Genomic DNA, 20,607 nt, shown 5'->3' on the forward strand with positions numbered 1-20,607 from the left:
AGCTAACAAGTTCAGGCTGAACAGACATGCTGGTTTTCCATAGCAGACAGACCTGGCATGTAAACTCAGTAGTAGGTTAAATCCATGATTAGACACTGGACCTCAGACACAGTGGGAACCARGGCCATCAACTGGATGGGATTTCAAAAATGTCAACTGCTCAGGATAGCTCTGAGCCGATTCCCAGAATCCGCTTAAATCCACTGCACTCTGGCTCTATCCCGTGCAGATGTGTCACCATGTCCTCTAACCGTGTAGCTAACTGAATTACAGTCTTGCCCACAGTGCTCCAGGGTGACGTTTCACTAGGTAAAGATTTAGGATCCGCTTCCCCTCCCCAATACTAACTTTAACCATTTGTAGGGAACCTGCAACAAGATCAGCATACCYGGACAATGTCACACTACACTCAAACCCTTCTCTTCTGAAGAATCACATCCAAGTCACAGCATTGATGTCAACTGTTTAATGATGGTAAAGACATGTCATTTGCAGAACATTAATCAATTAACCCAATACAACCACACTTTGTGTGATTGCTACATTTCAAAATGGTAGCCAATTACTGCATCTTGGAGGTATGTAACATACCATTATAACCACACCAGTGATAAGGATTAGTAACAATTTATTAGAGGGGGTTAAAAGTGACAAAAACAAATACATGAGAAGTCATAATTCTCCTGTATATATCAAAAAAATAAAAATCTTAGCAGCAAATGATAGATTTGCAGTTAGCACGAGCTGGCATTAGTCAGAAGTTCGACGCATTACTTTATTAGGAGGGGGGGGGGGGGGTAATAAGACTCATAGCATGTAAGGGATCTAGTAACTATTCCACAGCTGAAATTCCAAATAAAACATGGGATGGAGATGAGACTTAACCCACTGGACACAACCCGGTAGAATCAACATAAAAAAATCTATGACGTAGAAACAAATAGATGAATCAAGGTGGATAACTGATTAGATTCAAGAAGTCATCAACATAAAATGAATTTGGAAAATGTGTCCTTTTTTCACCTGACTTAAATCCAATGACATGGTTCAAATCTATATTTTCTTACATTGAGTTGTCAACTTACGTGAATTCAAAACAATTGTAGGATACATTTAACTAGACGTTGAATTGACGTCTCTGCCCAGTAAAGTAACCCTTAATTGTCTTACAAAAGTGGGTTGTAACCAATACCATTAATGGCCGTTTCAGATCTGATTTGAGTGACGGGGTGGTTCGAATTTGTTTTTAATGATTTGGGAGAGGATGATTCTGAAAAATCAATCCTATACATAAAAGCACATTGTGTTTTAAACAAATATATTTCCCCACAACTGTAAACATATTCCTGTTCAAGTGTATATTGCAATATCCTTTCTGTACATCAAATATTTAATTAAATAAAACAATTCTATTGACATATACAAAATTAAATAAATTAAGACAGTCCAAGGGATCTGTGGAAGAAGTAAAACTATTTTTTGTAAGGATTTATATCCTTGTATGTTAATCGCGAAGCCTGGGCATTTACTAAATTACAAGCGAGTACGCAACATCTGAGATATGCAGTTCTTATAAAAAAGACAATGTTACTATAACACCTAAAGTTATTGGCAAATGGAATGATATTTAAAAACGATTGTTCACCATTTTCCATTCCATAGTTTTGGCTGCTTTTTGCGATCTCCTTGGGGGTAACATCCCCGTTTACGGCAAGGTATAGTTCGGAAAAAGGTAGGATTAACTGAACAATACAAATATTATAAAGGAAACCAAATATATTATATACACACGTATGTGGACACCTCTTCAAATTAGTGGAGTCGGCCTTTTCAGCCACACTCGTTGCTGACCGTTGTATAAAAAAAGAGAACACCGCCACGCAAACTCCATAGACAAACATTGGCAGTGGAATGGRCTTATTGAGGAGCTCAGATGCCACCTTCCCAACAAGCCAGTTCTTTACATTTCTGTCCTGCTAGAGCGGCCATGGTCAACTGTAAGTGTGGTTATTGTGAAGTGGAAACATCTAGGAGCAATAACGGCTCAGCCGCAAAGTGGTAGGCCACACAAGCTTACAGAACGGGACCGGCGAGTGCTGAAGAGCATACATTGTTTAATTATTTTTTTTAAATGTCTGTCCGAGGTTGCAACACTCACTACCGAGGTCTGGGGCTGTTTTTCATGGTACGGGCTAGGCCGCTTAGTTCCAGTGAAGGGAAATCTTAACGCTACAGCATACAARGACATTCTACACAATTCTGTTCTTCCAACTTTGTGGAAGGCCCTTCCCTGTTTCAGCATGACACTGCCCCCGTCCACAAAGCGACGTCCATACAGAAATGGTTTGTCGAGATCGGTGTGGAAGATCTTGACTGGCCTACACAGAGACCTGACCGCAACCCCATCGAACAGCTTTGGGATGAATTGAAATACCAACGGCGAGCCCAGCTTAATTGCCTAACATCAATGCCCGACCTCTAATGCTTGTGGCTGAAAGGAATTAAGTCCCAGTAGCAATGTTCCAACATCTAGTGGAAAGCCTTCCCAGAAGAGTAGAGGCTGTTATTGCAGCAAGAGGGCAGGGACCAACTCCATATTAACACCCATGATTTTGGAATGAGATGTTCAACAAGCAGATGTCCACATACTTTTGGTCATGTAGTTCATGTCAACATGACTAATTCAGCATTCTAGTAATACAGCCAAAACCCACAGTAGTGTCTTAAGGAATGCAGAAGCTTTTCACACTACTCAAATTAATAAAGATAAAGTAACAAGACCGGTCACAKCATCTGGKACTTAGATATTGTTATACAGAAATTCAGGAACAGTATCATCTTTGACATTTTGAAAATTGCTTAAAAAGAAAAGAAAAAAAAGAAGTGGGCCATACCTGTATTAGAGCCAGATAAAACCACAATAATATTATACCCTAATTTCTCAGGATATATAAATGAAGATTTTATTAATATAATACTGTTGAATTTTAGATTAACAAATTCTATTGGACTTAAAAAATAAACATTTTTGGTTACAATAGACTGCCTGAGAATTCCGCTTTCATGTTTTTCCCCAAACCTCTAGCTTGCTTATTACCGTCAACGTTCCCTCAGACTGCAAGTTAAGAGCTGTTAAGCGTGGAAATGCAAGCCTGGCAGTAGCAGGTCAGTTTGTGCTTTAGCCAACTCGTCTGTCGAGTTCGCTGTCATGCCATACACCGTAAGGCATAACAAGAGATGAGTTGACTAAAGCACATACATCATATCTGTTACCTGGTTATTGATCATGGCAAAAGGTGTGGGAAATATCTTCAAAAATCTCAATCCCTTTTCAAATGAAGAGAATTAGTCTCTAGCATGTATCCCAAACGGCACCCTATTCCCTACGTAGTGCATTATTTTTGACGAGAGGCCATAGGGCTCTGGTCTAAAGTAGTGCATTATAAAATGAGTAGTGTGTCATTTTGGACACATAGGTTTAATCCCTTTCAACAGGCTGCCGTGGGACAAACGCCAGCCAACCACTAAGTCACAGAATATGAGTAGTCAAGTCTCCCGTACCCTGTCGCACCGTGGCACCGATAGGATCCTACAAGCCGCAGTCTCTGCAGACATTGGAATATAAAGTCAATATCACACAACCACAGTTGGCAACTCCTTGAAGGCAGCGGCAGCAGGAAAATAACACAACGGGTCTCAGAGTAAACAGTGTTAGAAGAGATCAACGTCGTGGTGGCTGCATCGCAGACCAGTGTACTTCACCACCTAGTACCCAATCATGCTCCTGATCATGGTGGGTTTAGAGAAGGGCCAGCCGTACTCGTTGGGCACGGGGCCGTTGACGTTGCATTCGAAGAAGGAGAACATGGGGAACCAAATGCGGGCCCTGCGACTCTGCTGGTAGGCCCTGGTGTTAGCCAGCGTGTGGTAGTACAGGAACAGCCTGGTCGTGATGTAGAAGGCGATGAAGACGTCGATGGAATAGTGTTCATGGGCCGCCAGGATAAAGAAGATGCCAAACAAGTTCAGGACCCAGGACAAGGTGTGGATGAAGTTCCAGCCCCGCGGGGTGTCTGTTAGTGAATACATACAAGCAGAACATTGAACAATGTGTTAGGATGGTTTTGAGTTTCAGTTATGTTCTGTTCCAAATCAGGAATTGAATGACAACTTCAAGTGATCCTGTAGATTGAGACAACAGTTTAAAGCTGTCAGTGGTCAGGTCTTCATGTAGTTATAGCTGATGGACACACGATGTACAGAAGTTCTTCCCACTACAGTCAATTACATCTTAWAGTCTGCACCAATAAATGATATGGAACACWTACATTCTGTCACAAAGAAGTTGAGCATGGTGATGACCACCGTGTGACCGCTGAACATGTAGTCCCCACACGTATGGACCCCTGTGAGGGACATTCCAAATCCACTCCATATGGCCAGAGCTCGATGCAGTTTGGCCCACATGTCACCATACACCTAGGGGAAAGAGAAGGAAAGAGTCACGATTGATATTCTAGCCTGTTGGGAGACGTGTAAATTGCCATCCATAGCCTGTGTACAGCAAAGGGGGGGGGGTCAAGAATCGTACAGCAGGGGGGGGGTCATACAATGTACAGCAGGGGGGGTCATACAATGTTACACAGGGGGGGGGTCATACAATGTACAGCAGGGGGGGGTCATACAATGTACAGCAGGGGGGGGGTCCATCATGTAGCCGGGGGGGTCATACATGTACAAGGGGGGGGTCAACAATGTACAGCAGGGGGGGGGTCATACAATGTACAGCAGGGGGGGTCACAATGTACAGCAGGGGGGGTCATACAAATGTACAGCAGGGGGGGGTCATACATGTACAGCAGGGGGGGGTCATACAATGTACAGGCAGGGGGGGGGTCATACAATGTACAGCAGGGGGGGTCATACAATGTACAGCAGGGGGGGGTCATACAATGTACAGCAGGGGGGGGTCATACATGTACAGCAGGGGGGGCCATACAATGTAACAGCAGGGGGGGGTCATACAATGTACAGCAGGGGGGGTCAACAATGTAACAGCAGGGGGGGGTCATACAATGTAAGCAGGGGGGGGGTCATACAATGTACAGCAGGGGGGGGGTCATACAAATGTAACAGCAGGGGGGGGTCATACAATGTACAGCAGGGGGGGGTCATACAATGTACAGCAGGGGGGGGGTCATACAAGTAGCAGCAGGGGGGGTCATACAATGTACAGCAGGGGGGGGGTCATACAATGTACAGCAGGGGGGTCATACAATGTACAGCAGGGGGGGGTTCATACAATGTACAGCAGGGGGGGGTCATACAATGTACAGCAGGGGGGGGGTCATACAATGTACAGAGGGGGGGTCATACAATGTACAGCAGGGGGGGTCATACAATGTACAAGCAGGGGGGGGGGTCATACAATGTACAGCAGGGGGGGGTCATAAATGTACAGCAGGGGGGGGGTCATACAATGTACAGCAGGGGGGGTCATACAATGTACAGCAGGGGGGGGTCATACAATGTACAGCAGGGGGGGTCATACAATGTACAGCAGGGGGGGTCATACAAGTACAGCAGGGGGGTCATACAATGTAAGCAGGGGGGGGGGGTCATACAATGTACAGCAGGGGGGGGGTCATACAATGTACAGCAGGGGGGGGGGGGTCATACAATGTACAGCAGGGGGGGGTCATACAATGTACAGCGGGGGGGGGTCATACAATGTACAGCAGGGGGGGGGGGGTCATACAATGTACAGCAGGGGGGGGGGGGGTCATACAATGTACAGCAGGGGGGGGGGTCATACAATGTACAGCAGGGGGGGGGTCATACAAGTACAGCAGGGGGGGGGTCATACAATGTACAGAGGGGGGGGGGGGGTCATACAATGTACAGCAGGGGGGGGGGTCATACAATGTACAGCAGGGGGGGGGGTCATACAATGTACAGCAGGGGGGGGTGGGTCATACAATGTCAGCAGGGGGGGGTCATACAATGTACAGCAGGGGGGGGCATACAATGTACAGCAGGGGGGGGTCATACAATGTACAGCAGGGGGGGGGTCATACAATGTACAGCAGGGGGGGTCATACAATGTAAGCGGGGGGGTCATACAAGTACAGGGGGGGGTCAAAATGTACAGCAGGGGGGGTCATACAATGTACAGCAGGGGGGGGTCATACAATGTAACAGCAGGGGGGGTCATACAATGTACAGCAGGGGGGTCATACAATGTACAGCAGGGGGGGTCATACAATGTTACAGCAGGGGGGGTCATACAATGTACAGCAGGGGGGGGGTCATAATGTCAGCGGGGGGGTCATACAATGTACAGCAGGGGGGGTTCATACAATGTACAGCAGGGGGGGGGGTCATAACAATGTACAGCAGGGGGGGGGGTCATACAATGTACAGCAGGGGGGGGGTCATACAATGTACAGCAGGGGGGGGGGTCATAAAATGTACAGCAGAGGGGGGGGGTCATAGAATGTACAAGCAGAGGGGGGTCATAGAATGTACAGCAGAGGGGGGGTCATAGATGTAACAGCAGGGGGGGGGGTCATAGAATGTACAGCAGAGGGGGGGGGTCATAGAATTACAGCAGAAGGGGGGGGTCATAGAATGTACAGCAGAGGGGGGGTCATAAGTACAGCAGGGGGGTCATAGAATGTACAGCAGGGGGGGGTCATAGAATGTACAGCGGGGGGTCATAGAATGTACAGCAGGGGGGGGGTCATAGAATGTACAGCAGGGGTAGTAATGTACAGCAGGGGGGGGTCATAGAATGTACAGCAGAGGGGGGGTCAGAATTAGCAAGGGGGGGTCAAAGAATGTACAGCAGAGGGGGGGGGGGTCAGAGAATGTAACAGCAGGGGGGGGGGGTCAGAGAATGTACAGCAGGGGGGGGGGGTCAGAGAATGTACAGCAGAGGGGGGGGGGGTCAGAGAATGTACAGCAGAGGGGGGGGGTCAGAGAATGTACAGCAGAGGGGGGGGGTCAGAGAATGTACAGCAGAGGGGGGGGGTCAGAGAATGTACAGCAAGGGGGGGGGGTCAGAGAATGTACAGCAGAGGGGGGGGGGGTCAGAGAATGTACAGCAGAGGGGGGGTCAGAGAATGTAAAGGGGGGGGGGTCAGAGAATGTACAGCAGGGGGGGGGGTCATAGAATGTACAGCAGGGGGGGTCATAGAATGTACAGCAGAGGGGGGGGTCATATAATGTACAGCAAGGGGGGGTCATAAATGTACAGACAGGGGGCAGAGTGACAGAGGGGGGGTCAGAGAATGTACAGCAGAGGGGGGGGTCAGAGAATGTACAGCAGAGGGGGGGGTCAGAGAATGTACAGCAGAGGGGGGGGGGTCAGAGAATGTACAGCAGAGGGGGGGGGTCAGAGAATGTACAGCAGAGGGGGGGGTCATACAATGTACAGCAGGGGGGGGTCATACAATGTACGCAGGGGGGTCATACAGACGCAGGGGGTCATACATGTACAGCAGGGGGGGGTCATCAATGTACAGCAGGGGGGTCATACAATGTAACAGCAGGGGGGGGGGTCATACAATGTACAGCAGGGGGGGTTCATACAATGTACAGCGGGGGGGGTCATACAATGTACAGCGGAGGGGGTCATACAATGTTAACAGGAGGGGGTCAACTATCCCCCCTGCGGATCGCATTCAGTTTTAACCGAGGTCCAGAGGGACACATTTAAAATTGGTTACATTTGACCGATGTCAAAATTTGCAAAAAAGAATGATATGACCATCACTTTTGGAATTTGCGATGATCTCCAACTGTCTAGCTTTCGTTTCGATTACTGTTATCAAGCTGGACAGAGTGAAAAGACTATAGATGACTTATCAAGCTGGACAGTGAAGACTATAAAATAGGTTCATCATATCTACACAGTGTTGATTTAGTCAGTGGAGAGGTGGTACCTTTCCTGAGCACTGCAGGTGCTGTCCTGGCACTGACAGGGAGGTCACGAACATGGTGATGCAACGCAGCATAAACACTGTCCCCATGAGGCTGCACAGCCGCCGCAGCAGAATGGACCTTAAGCAGAGCAAACATTACACACATTAACATACCACAACTTCAATAACTAGGCCAATGGTTTTCAAACCTCTCCTCAGTGACCCTTAGAAGTTTCACAATTTTGTTGTAGCCTTAAACTAGCTCACCTGATTCATGTAGTCAAAAGCCTAATGATTAGTTGACAAGTTGAATCAGGTGTGATAGCTCTGGAATAGATTGAAACCATGAAACAGGTTCCCTGGAGGAGAAGCTTGAAAACTCCTGGACAATACACTTCTATTCTACACGAATCCTCTATTCTAGTCAGGGAGACATCCTAGACACTAGCTTTAAAAAATAAATAATAATAATAATGTCTAGGCTGTGTGATGAACATGTTTCCCTATGGACCAGTCAGTAGCCAGTACTCTACCTGTGCTTGTGCAGCAGCAGAACTAGCAGCCAGATATTACACAGGATGACTCCACATGCCTCTGCCATGGCAAAGGCCCATGGTATTCTAGGTACACTGTTAAAAAGAAAGAAAAATGGTTATAGGCTGATCTTCAAGCTGTCTGCTACGGAGCACTGTGGGTTATTCTCCCAGGCTTAGCCAACTTAATTAAAAAAGGGTCACTGAAGCCTTATCGCTAATAACCTGATAAAGTATTAACCTATATTCAACATTACTTAACTGGAACAAACTATATAGCCTAGAATATTTCTTTCCCAATTAAAGGATGCAAAGGGTCATCCAATGCAACTGGGATAACACCTGACAAACCGGAATTAGTTTCTCACAAAAGGCTAACCCTTCTGCTATTTCACTATGCCGCGTCTCGKCGTCAACCTCTAGTCCTGCTAGACCCTAAACATAGGGAGCTAGATTTAGCCTYGTTACTGCTTAGTCATTTCGCCAACAATAATCTGCCACATTATCACACCGTGAGTAAGTCGGACTCAGCACTCGGTAAGAACAAGCCGGACATTTAAGCGCCGCCCAATGGAATTCATTGTGAACAGAAGATTAGACAATCCAATAACACTTGATGGCACCCCATTCCTATATAGTGCACAACTTTCAACCAAGGCCTATAGAGTAGTACACTTCATGGGAGCAATTTGGGACACAGCCCATGTCAGGCTTATAATAGACTGTTGCTATCAGAAAGTAGGGCAAGTATCACAATGTCCATCCAACAGCTTGATTGCTTGTTTTAACAGATCACAAGATGCTGCAGGTACACCATCATATTTAATTTCAATATCGAGACAAACTTTCACTGTTGCTCTGAGAGCCTAGTCAGGGCTGTATTCATTAGTCGGACACTGACTAATGAATACATTTTGCAACGGAAGCCATTCACACCAAACGGAAAACGTTTTGCTGCGAAAAATAGTTTATATTAATGAAATTCAGATTAGTTCCTCCCTGTTTGCTTGTATTTGGTTCCTTGTAACGTGTCGTCAAAGCATCAGTTATGTTGACAATCGGAAAGAGGTGCTTGCTGGAAAGTCACAAGATCAAGTCGGTCTAAATGTACATACATTGCTTAGGTTGTGGGGGAACAGCATGAGCAACCCACCTGTCTAAGAAAATGTCTGGCAAGGGAGGGTAAGTGCGCATGTCCGGCACCCTCTCGTGCACGATCACCATAACGAAAGAGGTAAATCCGAACACAAACACCACATAGATGGCACTAAGCGCTGTCTTCCAGTACTCAGGGTCCTGCCTCCCGCTCCCTCCATGCTTGTACTTCCCATTCCTATACTCAAGATACTGCTCTCCAACCGGTGCTGTGTCTGTGTTAGAGTTATCGCACTCTCTACTGGAGTCTCCGTTGCAGTGCCAGTCCCCACCCTGAGGCGAGTGTCCGTCGAATGGGACCCCCAGCTCCTCCAGGATATCCAGGTTTTGTTTCTGCAGCTTGCGGAGGGACACCATCAGCCTCTTGATGTCCCCCAGCACCTTGAGTTCCAGTGGGGGAGAGCGGAGGTCGTATTCACTTAGGGTGAGTAAGGACATGCCATCCAGACGGTGCTTGTTGCACAGTAGGTCTACATAGTGGCAGAAGCCCTCATCCTTCAGCCACTTGGCAACGTGCTTGGTGGTCCAATGCCGGATGCTCAGCTGGGTACTACTAGACATCTCCCCTTCACTCTGTAAACTGTAGAAGACAAATGGACAAGATTAATCTCGACTCCAAAACCAAACATGCTCTTAAAAAGGGCGACTACATTCCTGATTTGACCTCGTTTTATATTTGATTCATTTAAGAAATGCTAGTGGCCGTGACTGAATTCAAACATGAGTTTGTGTCTGGGGTGTGGTTTGATGTGAGTCTCTCGCAGGTGGGAAGAGTTAGCCAAATTATTTCACCAATTAGCTTCAGCAGGCTGGTGTTTGACCGTGGCAAAGTTGGTTACCTCATTTCTGGGGATAGTTCGCCACCGTCAAATTACACAAGAAAATATTTTCATGCCGCACATCTTTTAGTTGTCTCATTAAATGCTTTCAATATTTGTATTTGAATTTCTACAATTTATAATTGGTTAAGTCATTACATTTGGAGCTATTGAACTCCTAAAATATTGTCCCATGTGCATTGTGCAATTTACTGATGGTCTCTAACTAGCAGGGTTCGGTTGTTCAGCAACAAAACCGAATTGATGATTACTTGGGTGCTGCCAGCTGGATTGAAATAAACACAAGGATAACTTACTGTACCCTTCATCCGTGACATAACATTTTATTCCCCATCATCTTGCAAATCTCTGTTTTGGACGAGACTGACTTTACAGTTTGTAGTCAATTTTGACACTAGAATAAATGTGTCTAACTCATGACGATGCCACATAGGCCATTTTCAAAACGAGAAAAACTTTAAAGGGCAGTCGCTCTTTAAGTTTGTCACAGGAAACATGCATATCACATTAAAAGATATGCACTGTGTGGAATAGACAAAAAGTTCCCATATCGATTGGAGGAGCCAGTACCATTTCAAAAGAGAAAACACTGCAACACTGTCATTACACAAGCCACAGAGAACTAGGCATTCACCATTTCACTGAATCAGCATTTCAGCAATACTGTCTGGTTCCCTGTCTAGCATACAATATTTCTACATGAGGCACTGACTTTCCAATGCTTCAAGACAATCTTCCCCATTTCTTCCAGTCTGGTTAAATTGTAGTCACTCAAAGCAGTTTTCCGCTGAAACTTCTAAGCACTAACGTTAAGTCTAGCCTACAGTACACTGTCAGACAAACCTCTGTATATACACCGAGTAATTGTGTAATACAGCCTAGTTAAAGCAGACTACTTAGAGGTCAGTGTCCCTGGCAAAACAAACTGTCCCATGTCATGTCCCCACTCACCTCTTGCAACCATTAAAACGCAATACAGAGAACTAGTGTTGGGTGCTAATAGCACAGTCACTCATTATACTAAACAAGACAGAGAAGGGTGGTGACATCTCTGGCAATAGCCAAGGAACGCTGAACTCCGTTCTCGTATATCCGCTACTCTGGCAAAAGCCTACTGTCTCCAGTAGGCCAGACAGGGGTTAGTTAGCTAACAGTAGCTAGCTAGTTAGCCATACACATCTGAGAGCTTTGGCTTTAACTACATAACTAGCTAAGTGCACGAGTGACTGATATACCACCAAGCCCAGTTAGCTAGTTATCCACACAGCAAGCTATGCAAAACACATTTCAAGGCTCAGAATACATTAGCTATCAGCAACGTGTACATTCCGGCATCACGTCACCAGCTTCCTGGTATGCAAACGTTAGCCTGATATGTTAGCTAGTTAGCAATCTAGCAGTAAATATTCACCGGAATTCAGACTCAACTGTTAGTTAGCTGCCGCGGAGAGTAAATTGACTATATGGCATCTCACATGAGTCTGACGAAGCTATATTTACGTTTAGTGTGATAAAACGATTGAAGCAAATCATTTCGTCCGCTGCTGGTTAGCATCTGCTTTGCTGTTGACAATACTGAAGGAGCTCCGTAAACACTGGAAGAGCCGCGCACCAGGTAGTTTTCTCGTACTGAGTCGAACGTTGCTCATAGCTGAATTTATAGCCACTACCCTGACCTCTACTGGTGAAATGACAGTATCGGTATGCAAAGACAGCACAGTATGTACTCTGAAACAATGTATTGTTCATGACCAGTAAAGTTACCTAACGTCATGTCAGCCTGGTCTCAGAAACTGGACGTAACATAGTAAATGTAAATCCAGGATACTTAATTTAATGTGGTATGTTACGTTTGGTATGGATACATAAGACAGAAAGATATGTCGAGAAACCAAAAGGTTGTGTGTTTGAATCTCATCACGGACAACTTTAGCATTTTAGCTAATTAGCAACTAGTTACTACTTTTTTTTACTCCTAACCCTTTAACCCAACTCCTAACCTTAACCTTAACCCCTAGCCTAGCTAACGTTAGCCAACTAGCTAACATTAGCCACAACAAATTGGAATTTGCTATTTTGTAACTATTTGTAAGAATTACAATTCATAATATATTGAACGAATTGCAATTTGTAACATATACTAATTGTTATTTGTAACATATACAAAATGGTTGATGACACCCACAAATTAATACATACCATACGAGACGTAACATATTATACCATTTGGTGGATTTACATTTACTTTGTTACATCTAACCCTGAGTCCAGGTTGCATAATGTAGACTATATTTAAATTAGGTGAGTCACTGTTGCCAACATTAGCTCTATGTAAAGTTGCAAGACACATGTAAGATTTAAGACATAGGTCTAAGTTCAATTACACAAACAGACATCAATCAGGTCATTTTTAATTTTAGACTGAGGCGAAGGAACAACACCTGTTCCTGCCACTATACATACGCCTAAAGCCTCAACTAGGCTAATTACCATCCTACAACATCAGAAAATGAAAAGGAAAGATAGCTGATGTCTCATGAGAGCCATTTATACCAGACTGTATGTGTGTTCTTGTCTTTATCAATGTATTCTATTGAATATCATGTACAGCTGTTGCATTGTTTGACAGAAGAGCTTGCAAGTAAGCATTTCATTGTACTGTATATTACACTACACTGTATCCTGTGCATTTGACAAATACACTTTTATTTGATTTGTATGTTGGAAGTACACTTTAAAAAGTAATAGTTTTTAAATGGTTCTTCCTGAGCTCTTGGTTCCTTGGAGAACTTTTGCCTGATAAAGAACCTTTGAGTTAAACATGTGGGTTCTTGAAAGGTTCTGGAAGCCTGCAGATGTGTTCCTTTCATAGCACACAGTAAATTGGCCAGTGTTAACTAGTGTTGATTTTTTTTTTCCAGTGTAAAATTTCTAGTGGTTATTCAATAGGTAAATTAACACTGTAAAATGTTAAATTAAGACTCAGTGTTTTAAAAGAACCCCAGTGTTGGGGTTAATAACCAGAGTTGAACCATTATCATATTTCCCAGCATACTCTATTGCAGGTTGATTTTATATAATTGTTTGTTTCAATATCAATGTTTTTTCATGTACATTGATTGATTAATTAATCTAATGCTACTTAAATATAAAATAACATACATTTTTCTAAACTATTCCAATCTGTTACTTGGACTTATTGCACCCGGGACGGTCCCATATTTCAGCCCCGTTTCAGGTGTCTTGTCTTTTTACAAAAAGGTCAATTTGTCAGCAAGACGCACCATTTAACTCGGGCAACAAGAGTGTTGGCCTAATGACAATGGCTGAATGTCATTTTTTGGTGTTTTATAATGGACGTGTCTTTCCATTCATCAAATGGATTGGATTTGGATACTAGAATTACTTTGGAGTGGACAAACTTGTGCAGGTAGCCTACTTTTTGAAGTGATTTGTTTGACAATCAGATGAAAACATAATGACTGGTTGTGTTTATGCCACATTAAATGGCAATTACATTTTTACCATTAAATGACATGTCTTTACAATTAGACTTATAAAAAAAATTCCCAAGAAAAAAATTGAGAACCCCCCGAATGTCACGGTATAATTCGTACTCTGCTCACGTATGGCCTTGTGTCACCTGAGAACAGTTGACTAAATCAGCGGTTCTTAATTCCCTCTTCAGGGTCCCCCAGCCATAGCACACCTGAATCAACTTCTCAATGAACACAATAACAATGCCTTAGAAATTGTAACAATATAATATGGCTAACCAGAATAAAATAACCTAAAATAACCTTCAAAAGGATCTTTCTAGAACCATTTTCCATATAGGTTCTATAAAGAGCTATAAAAATTGTTTTATATATATAGCCCCAGAAAGGGTTGGAACCATAGCGGAACCATTTTGTTGGTGCTACAGTATATAGAACCTTTTCTAATGGTTCTTTATAGAACCTTAGGAAAGGGTTCTTTGTGCTGTAGCACCATACAGGTTCCATTTAGAACCTTATGAGCATGGTTCTTCATAGAATCTTCAAAAAAAGGTTCCATATAGCACGAGAAAGGGTTCTACAAGCCAAATAACCCTAATTTAAGCCTTCGGAAGGTATTCACACTCTTTGACTTATTCCACATTTTGTTGTGTTACAGTCTAAATTCAAAATTGATTCAATTGATTCAATTATCTCACCCATCTACACACCATACCCCATAATGACAAAAATAATTTGAAAAAATAATTGAAAATTGATTGAAAATGAAATACAGAAATATGTCATTTACATAAGTATTCACACCCCTGAGTCAATACTTTGTAAAAACAACTTTGGCAGCAATTACAGCTGTGAGTCTTTCTGGGTAAGTCTCTAAGAGCTTTCCGCACCTGGATTGTGCAACATTTGCCGATTTATTCTTTTCAAAAGTCTTTAAGCTCTGTCAAATTGGTTGTTGATCGTTGCTAGACAACCATTTTCAGGTGGACTGCTAGACAATCATAGATTATCAAGTAGATTTAAGTCAAAACTGTAACTCGGCAACTCAGGAACATTCACTGTCTTCTTAGTAAACAACTCCAGTGTAGATTTGGCCTTGTGTTTTAGGTTATTGTCCTGCTGAAAGGTGAATTCATCTCCCAGTGTCTGGTGGAAAGCAGACTGGACCAGGTTTTGCAGCCATCACCATGTTTGAAAATATGGTACTGGTTAGTATTGTGGAGCAACTACAATGTTGTTGATCCATCCTCAGTTTTCTCCTATCACTGCCATTAAACTCTGTAACTGTTTTAAAGTCACAATTGGCCTCATGGTGAAAAACCTGAGTGGTTTCCTTCCTTTCTGGCTTGTCGTAACAAAGAGGTTGAGTAATTATTGACTCATTATATTTCAGCTTTCTATTTTTAAATAATTGGTAAAAAATGTCTAAAAACCAGAAATCCACTTTGACATTACAGGGTATTGTGTGTTGGCCAGTGACAGGCACATTTAATCAATTCTAAATTCAGGCTGTAACACAATAAAATGTGGAAAAAGTCAATGGGTGTGAATACTTTCTGAAGGCTCTGTACAGAACCTTTTTGTTTTTAGCGTGTACTTCATTGGAAGTGTACATAAAACACTATGCCATTACAGATTTGAAAATAACCCTTTTGTTTTCGACATAATAGGCTGCTGGCCTAGCTGCTGTTACTGTCTAACGTACTATGTAAGGTGTTGGCATACTCCGGGGATTGAGGATAACATCGTAGCGAATTAGACGTGCATCATGACAGCGACTACTTACCACTATAGTAATATGGTTATTATATGCTAAAAAAAGTAGCATGAATTTCTTTGCTACTAAAGCCAATTCTAAAGTATAGTGTCACCAGGTCATCTAACCCAGGCATTTCAAAGGTGGCATGCCCAGCAACAGGGAGCCAGGGAGGCATGTAATTAATAACCGTTTCCCCTACTTTAATCTTTAAATATAACTGCAACTTTATTCTCAAGAAGTCTAGTGTATTCTCAACATTTTGACTTTATTCTCCCAATTTTTTTGTTGAGTTGATTCTCAAAATATTTTGACTATATTCTTGAAGTTGAATATTCTCAGAATATTGCAAATTTATTCACAAAGTTCAATTTTGACTTTGAAAACTGAGTTTTTGAAGAACTATCCCCATCAAATAAACATTTTTATCTCTTCATGTCACGATCGTCTTGAGGTGAAAGAGTGGACCAAGGCGCAGCGTGATAATAAGACATCTTCTTTAATGAAGACAAACAAAAACACTTACAAACGAACAAAAACAACAAACGATCGTGAAGCTAAACAAACTACGTGCACACATGCAACATAGACATAGACAATTACCCACAATAGCCTAATGCCTATGGCTGCCTTAAATATGGCTCCCAATCAGAGACAATGATAGACAGCTGTCTCTYATTGAGAACCATTCAGGCAACCATAGACATACCTAGACACCTACACTAAACACAACCCCATAAACTCTACAAAACCCCCTATACCATACAACCACCCAAGACGAGACAAATACACACAAACATTTGACCCATTTACAATAAATAGGCAGCACTGTGTTACAGCTTTGTCTTTCTGTTCCTGAAATACTATCCCAGCTCAGTAGAATGGCAGCAGGTAGTCTAGTGGATAAGGAGATGAGCCAGAAAACGAAGAGTTGCTATTTCGAATCCCGGATCTTACAGGAAAAATCTGGTTGGATGCAAGCTGCAACCGGAGGGTGGGTGGTATCAAAATCCATTGGCATTTAAACCCCCACAACCACTGCTCCACGGGCACCCAGTGTGGCTGCTCCAACCTCTCTCATATGTGTGTGTCTGTCAGAGGTTGGGATCAAGTGGAAGTCAAATTTCAGGTTGGACATGAAAGTGGACGAATAAAATGATTTTAATCTACTCTACAGTATACTATAGAAACACATCTTTAACATGTCCATCATGTAAAATCACCCGTGCTCGTCAGGTGCTTCCTCTCTGTTTGTGGTTTATTGAATTAAGGGTCTTTGTCTGCGTCCCAAACGGCACCCTATTCCCTGTATACTGCTTTACTTCTGACCAAGAGCCCATAGGGTTCTGATCAAAAGTAGTCATAGGCAATAGGGTGCCATTCGGGACACACGCCCGGGGTGGTGTGAAAGGACACAGTCACAGCCGTCAGTTTGTGATCCTGCCCTCTGCCTGACTTACTGAGGGTAAACAAACGCCAGCTCACACATATCAGCTGAAGTGGGAGTATAGAGTGTACTGCTGCTTTAACACAGTGAAAACATTGACTAGTAGCCTAGTCATTGATTTGTAATTTGAGGGGGATTTGGAATTGGAATAATGGCAGCCCTGAAGACCAAAAAAGAACCCAGGAAAGAGTACCTATCTGTGAAGGACTTGGAAAAGATTTTGGATTCTTGCACGCTGCGGTTGACCCAGATAAATGAGGTTTGGCCGAACATATTCATAGGAAATGTGTAAGTATTCATTTGAATAATTATTCATCTTAACTGCATTACACGTAGTTCATTGTTTAAGCATTTGTAAATAAAAAATACTCAAGCAGTTATGATAAATTCTATGTCGATGTCACAGTAAACAGATCAACTATAACCCAAGGTCATATCATAGGCTACTGCAAACATCTAATGTAAAGTATTATTTATCGTTTGTACAGTTTCTGTCGAGATGAAAACTATTTGACAAACTAATGTAGCTAGTGCTGCACTACATTCACATTAGTTCAGTCTCAACACCTTCTCTCTTTTTGTCTTACCAGGGCAATAGCCCAAAACAGGAGTTCCTTGCAGAAGTTAGGCGTCACTCATGTTTTAAACGCTGCTCATTCCAAGCGAGGCAGCATAGGGGATCACAGATTTTATGGCAACAGCTTTGTTTATTATGGTATTCCAGCAGAGGACTCGACTCACTTTGATCTGGATGTGTACTTCAAGCCCGCAGCTGATTTCATTCACAAAGCATTGAAACAACCAGATGGTAAGACTCCTATTCTAAGTCAAGTAGGGCCAATCAGCAGTTGAAACTATAACAAAGTGCTTTGCCTGGCCCTGTTTCGAAACAAGAATGGAATCACTCTCAAATTCATAGACAGAGCTATGGATGCAAACACTGACCATCCAAGATATCTACATTATCGTTTGAACCATGTTTTGAGGCTGTACAGTGTTTGTTTACATTCCCAATGTTTACAAACATCGGTGTAAAACAAGCTTATATTTTGGGTTCTGATGGGCTACGACAGTTCAACTAAGCATTTATAAGTTATATTCTTCGAGAATAAGGCCAAAAATTGATGTAGCAACTGCTGATTTTCCCTGTAATTTTACATAGAATATCTTTACAAGCAGAGTTATGATCACCAAAAAAGATAATTTGAAGTTGACACATTTAATCTGTTAGGCTTACATTTGGTCTTTACGAAAGCACCAACCTCAACTCATTCCCACAGTACACCACTCTGTCCCTGTATAGCACCAACCTCAACTCATTCCCACAGTACACCACTCTGTCCCTGTATAGCACCAACCTCAACTCATTCCCACAGTACACCACTCTGTCCCTGTATAGCACCAACTCCAACTCATTCCCACAGTACACCACTCTGTCTCTGTATAGCACCACTCAACTCATTCCCACAGTACACCACTCTGTCTCTGTATAGCACCAACCTCAACTCATTCCCACAGTACACCACTCTGTCTCTGTATAGTACCGACCTCAACCCATTCCCACAGTACCCAAGCCTGTCCCTGTATAGCACCGACCTCAACCCATTCCCACAGTACCCCACTCTGTCCCTATATAGTACCGACCTCAACCCATTCCCACAGTACACCACTTTGTCTCTGTATAGTACCGACCTCAACCCATTCCCACAATACCCCACTCTGTCCCTGTATAGCACATTGAATAGTTAGTTATACAGTAACTACTTCCAATCCACACAAACAAGAATAAAAAATCTTACCTTACAGTACTTTATAAAGTCTAACCATGGATCCTCTCAGAGAGCCTCACCACCAGAGGACAGGCAACATTGGGTTTATGTGACAGCCAAGCAGCCTAGGCCTCTCTCTCTTTCTGCAAAGGAAACTTAAATGATCAAAGGCAATGAATTATGGAAACTATTTTTAGATCTCTGAGGGGAACAGAAAGGCCACAGTTTGAGGCGGGCAGTCATGTATGATATTAATAACATGGTGGCCTCTCACTAATCCCTCTCCATCACTTTCATTTTCTCTTTTCATCTTTTCTCGCCACTTCTCAGGCCGTCATTCTAAATAACAATTGGTTCTTAATTGACTCGCCTGGATATAAAGTTAAATAAATAAACAAACAATTCTCTTCTCTCCTCTCCAGGGAAGATTCTCGTCCATTGCATTATGGGTATGAGCAGATCGTCTACCTTGGTGTTGGCGTACCTCATGTTGTATTGTCACATCCCCCTCCATTGTGCTCTTCAGAAAGTCATCCAGAAAAGAGCCATTTACCCTAACAGGAACTTCCTGGCTCTGCTGCTGGACCTAGATCTTCAGCTGAAGAGAAAACAGAAAACATGGAAAACCTGTCTGATTCTGTAGAGATCAGAACACAGCAAAACAGACCAAATGCCACAAGTTAATATTTGTATCAGTGCACAACGAAGAAGCTTAAAAAGAGGAAGTTGATTTTCAAATCAAGTGGGAATGAATCTATGTCAAATCCCTTTCTAGTGCACAAACTACCTAAAACAAACAGGTATACCTCACCTACATACAGTATGTTGAATAAAATATGTTGCAAAATTTTGGGGGGATTTATAATTCATTTGAAAGAGCAGACTGTTATTGGCATTATAAATGTATATGGATGTTGTATAAATGTTTTAAAAAAACAGACTTCCTCTATTTTCAGCAGTGCCATCAAACGAGGTCATTGGTAAACAGAGCTCAGACAATGGCTGTGTCCACACAGTGAAGGAACATTATTTTAAATAAATATCAACACAGAAGACACGAGCAGTATCTCTAAAGCTATTTTTGTCGCTGCCGTCAAAAACCAAACAGTGTTTCCACTCCCACTCTCCATACCTACTGGTAGCTCACATAACCTTGGGGGTATGCAGAAGAGATGCCAGAAATATTTTGAGCCGAGGTCATTCAGGTGTAAAAATAGAACGAGTTAAGGCAGATGTCTACTACCTACAGCCAGTTGTGCTGCTAGAATACATGTTGGAAGAATAACTCATATCTGCACAATATCAATTTGGATATACACTGAGTGTACAAAACATTAGGAACACCTTCCTAATATTGAGTTTGCACCTCATTTCGCCCTTAGAACAGCCTCAGTTCGTCGGGGCATGGACTCTACAACGTGTCCAAAGCGTTCCACAGGGATGCTGGCCCATGTTGACTCCAATGCTTCCCACAGTTGTGTCATGTTGGCTGGATGTCCTTTGGGTGGTGGACCTTTATTGATACACACGGGAAACTGTTGAGCGTGAAAAAAAAAAACAGCAGCGTTGCAGTTCTTGACACAATCAAATCAAATCAAATGTATTTATATAGCCCTTCGTACATCAGCTGATATCTCAAAGTGCTGTACAGAAACCCAGCCTAAAACCCCAAACAGCAAGCAATGC

The 20,607-nt window shown here is 43.1% G+C and overlaps 2 protein-coding genes across 9 annotated transcripts; one reads left to right on the forward strand and one right to left on the reverse strand.

The window, feature by feature from the left end:
- Positions 1-451: 451 nt before the first annotated feature.
- Positions 452-18,976, reverse strand: LOC112070115 (sphingomyelin synthase-related protein 1). 7 transcript variants are annotated; one of them, XM_070438841.1, is made up of 6 exons: positions 18,952-18,976; positions 9,612-10,193; positions 8,459-8,554; positions 7,947-8,064; positions 4,329-4,479; positions 452-4,073 (listed from the first exon to the last, which is right to left on the reverse strand). In XM_070438841.1, exons 2-6 carry the CDS (start codon positions 10,172-10,174, stop codon positions 3,766-3,768), a joined length of 1,236 nt encoding a protein of 411 aa, XP_070294942.1. In that variant the 5' UTR covers positions 10,175-10,193; positions 18,952-18,976; the 3' UTR covers positions 452-3,765. The 7 variants fall into 7 exon arrangements, with proteins under 7 accessions (XP_070294942.1, XP_023993295.1, XP_023993297.1 ...); XM_024137527.2 differs by lacking the exon at positions 18,952-18,976 and adding an exon at positions 11,928-12,093; XM_024137529.2 differs by lacking the exon at positions 18,952-18,976 and adding an exon at positions 11,953-12,062.
- LOC112070116 (dual specificity protein phosphatase 13A) lies at positions 17,087-19,771 on the forward strand. Of its 2 annotated transcripts, XM_024137533.2 has the most exons (3): positions 17,087-17,440; positions 17,743-17,960; positions 19,344-19,771. In XM_024137533.2, the coding sequence occupies exons 1-3, from the start codon at positions 17,304-17,306 to the stop codon at positions 19,562-19,564; spliced, it is 576 nt and encodes a 191-aa protein (XP_023993301.1). In that variant the 5' UTR covers positions 17,087-17,303; the 3' UTR covers positions 19,565-19,771. The 2 variants fall into 2 exon arrangements, 1 of the variants encoding a protein (XP_023993301.1); XR_011475520.1 differs by lacking the exon at positions 19,344-19,771 and having other exon boundaries at positions 17,350-17,440; positions 17,877-17,966.
- Positions 19,772-20,607: the final 836 nt, after the last annotated feature.

This window comes from Salvelinus sp. IW2-2015, unplaced genomic scaffold (genome assembly GCF_002910315.2).
Source record: "Salvelinus sp. IW2-2015 unplaced genomic scaffold, ASM291031v2 Un_scaffold1222, whole genome shotgun sequence".
Taxonomy (NCBI): domain Eukaryota; kingdom Metazoa; phylum Chordata; class Actinopteri; order Salmoniformes; family Salmonidae; genus Salvelinus; species Salvelinus sp. IW2-2015.

Excerpts from the sequence above, each read along its gene's own strand:
- LOC112070116 (XM_024137533.2), top strand. The coding sequence starts at position 17,304 with ATGGCAGCCCTGAAGACCAAAAAAGAACCCAGGAAAGAGTACCTATCT. Across the intron at positions 17,441-17,742 it reads AACATATTCATAGGAAATGT|GGCAATAGCCCAAAACAGGA; the intron begins GTAAGTATTCAT and ends TTGTCTTACCAG. Across the intron at positions 17,961-19,343 it reads AGCATTGAAACAACCAGATG|GGAAGATTCTCGTCCATTGC; the intron begins GTAAGACTCCTA and ends TCTCCTCTCCAG.
- LOC112070115 (XM_024137527.2), bottom strand. The coding sequence starts at position 12,007 with ATGCTAACCAGCAGCGGACGAAATGATTTGCTTCAATCGTTTTATCAC. Across the intron at positions 8,555-9,611 it reads CCAGACATTTTCTTAGACAG|TGTACCTAGAATACCATGGG; the intron begins GTGGGTTGCTCA and ends TCTTTTTAACAG. Across the intron at positions 4,480-7,946 it reads ACCTGCAGTGCTCAGGAAAG|GTGTATGGTGACATGTGGGC; the intron begins GTACCACCTCTC and ends TCTTTCCCCTAG.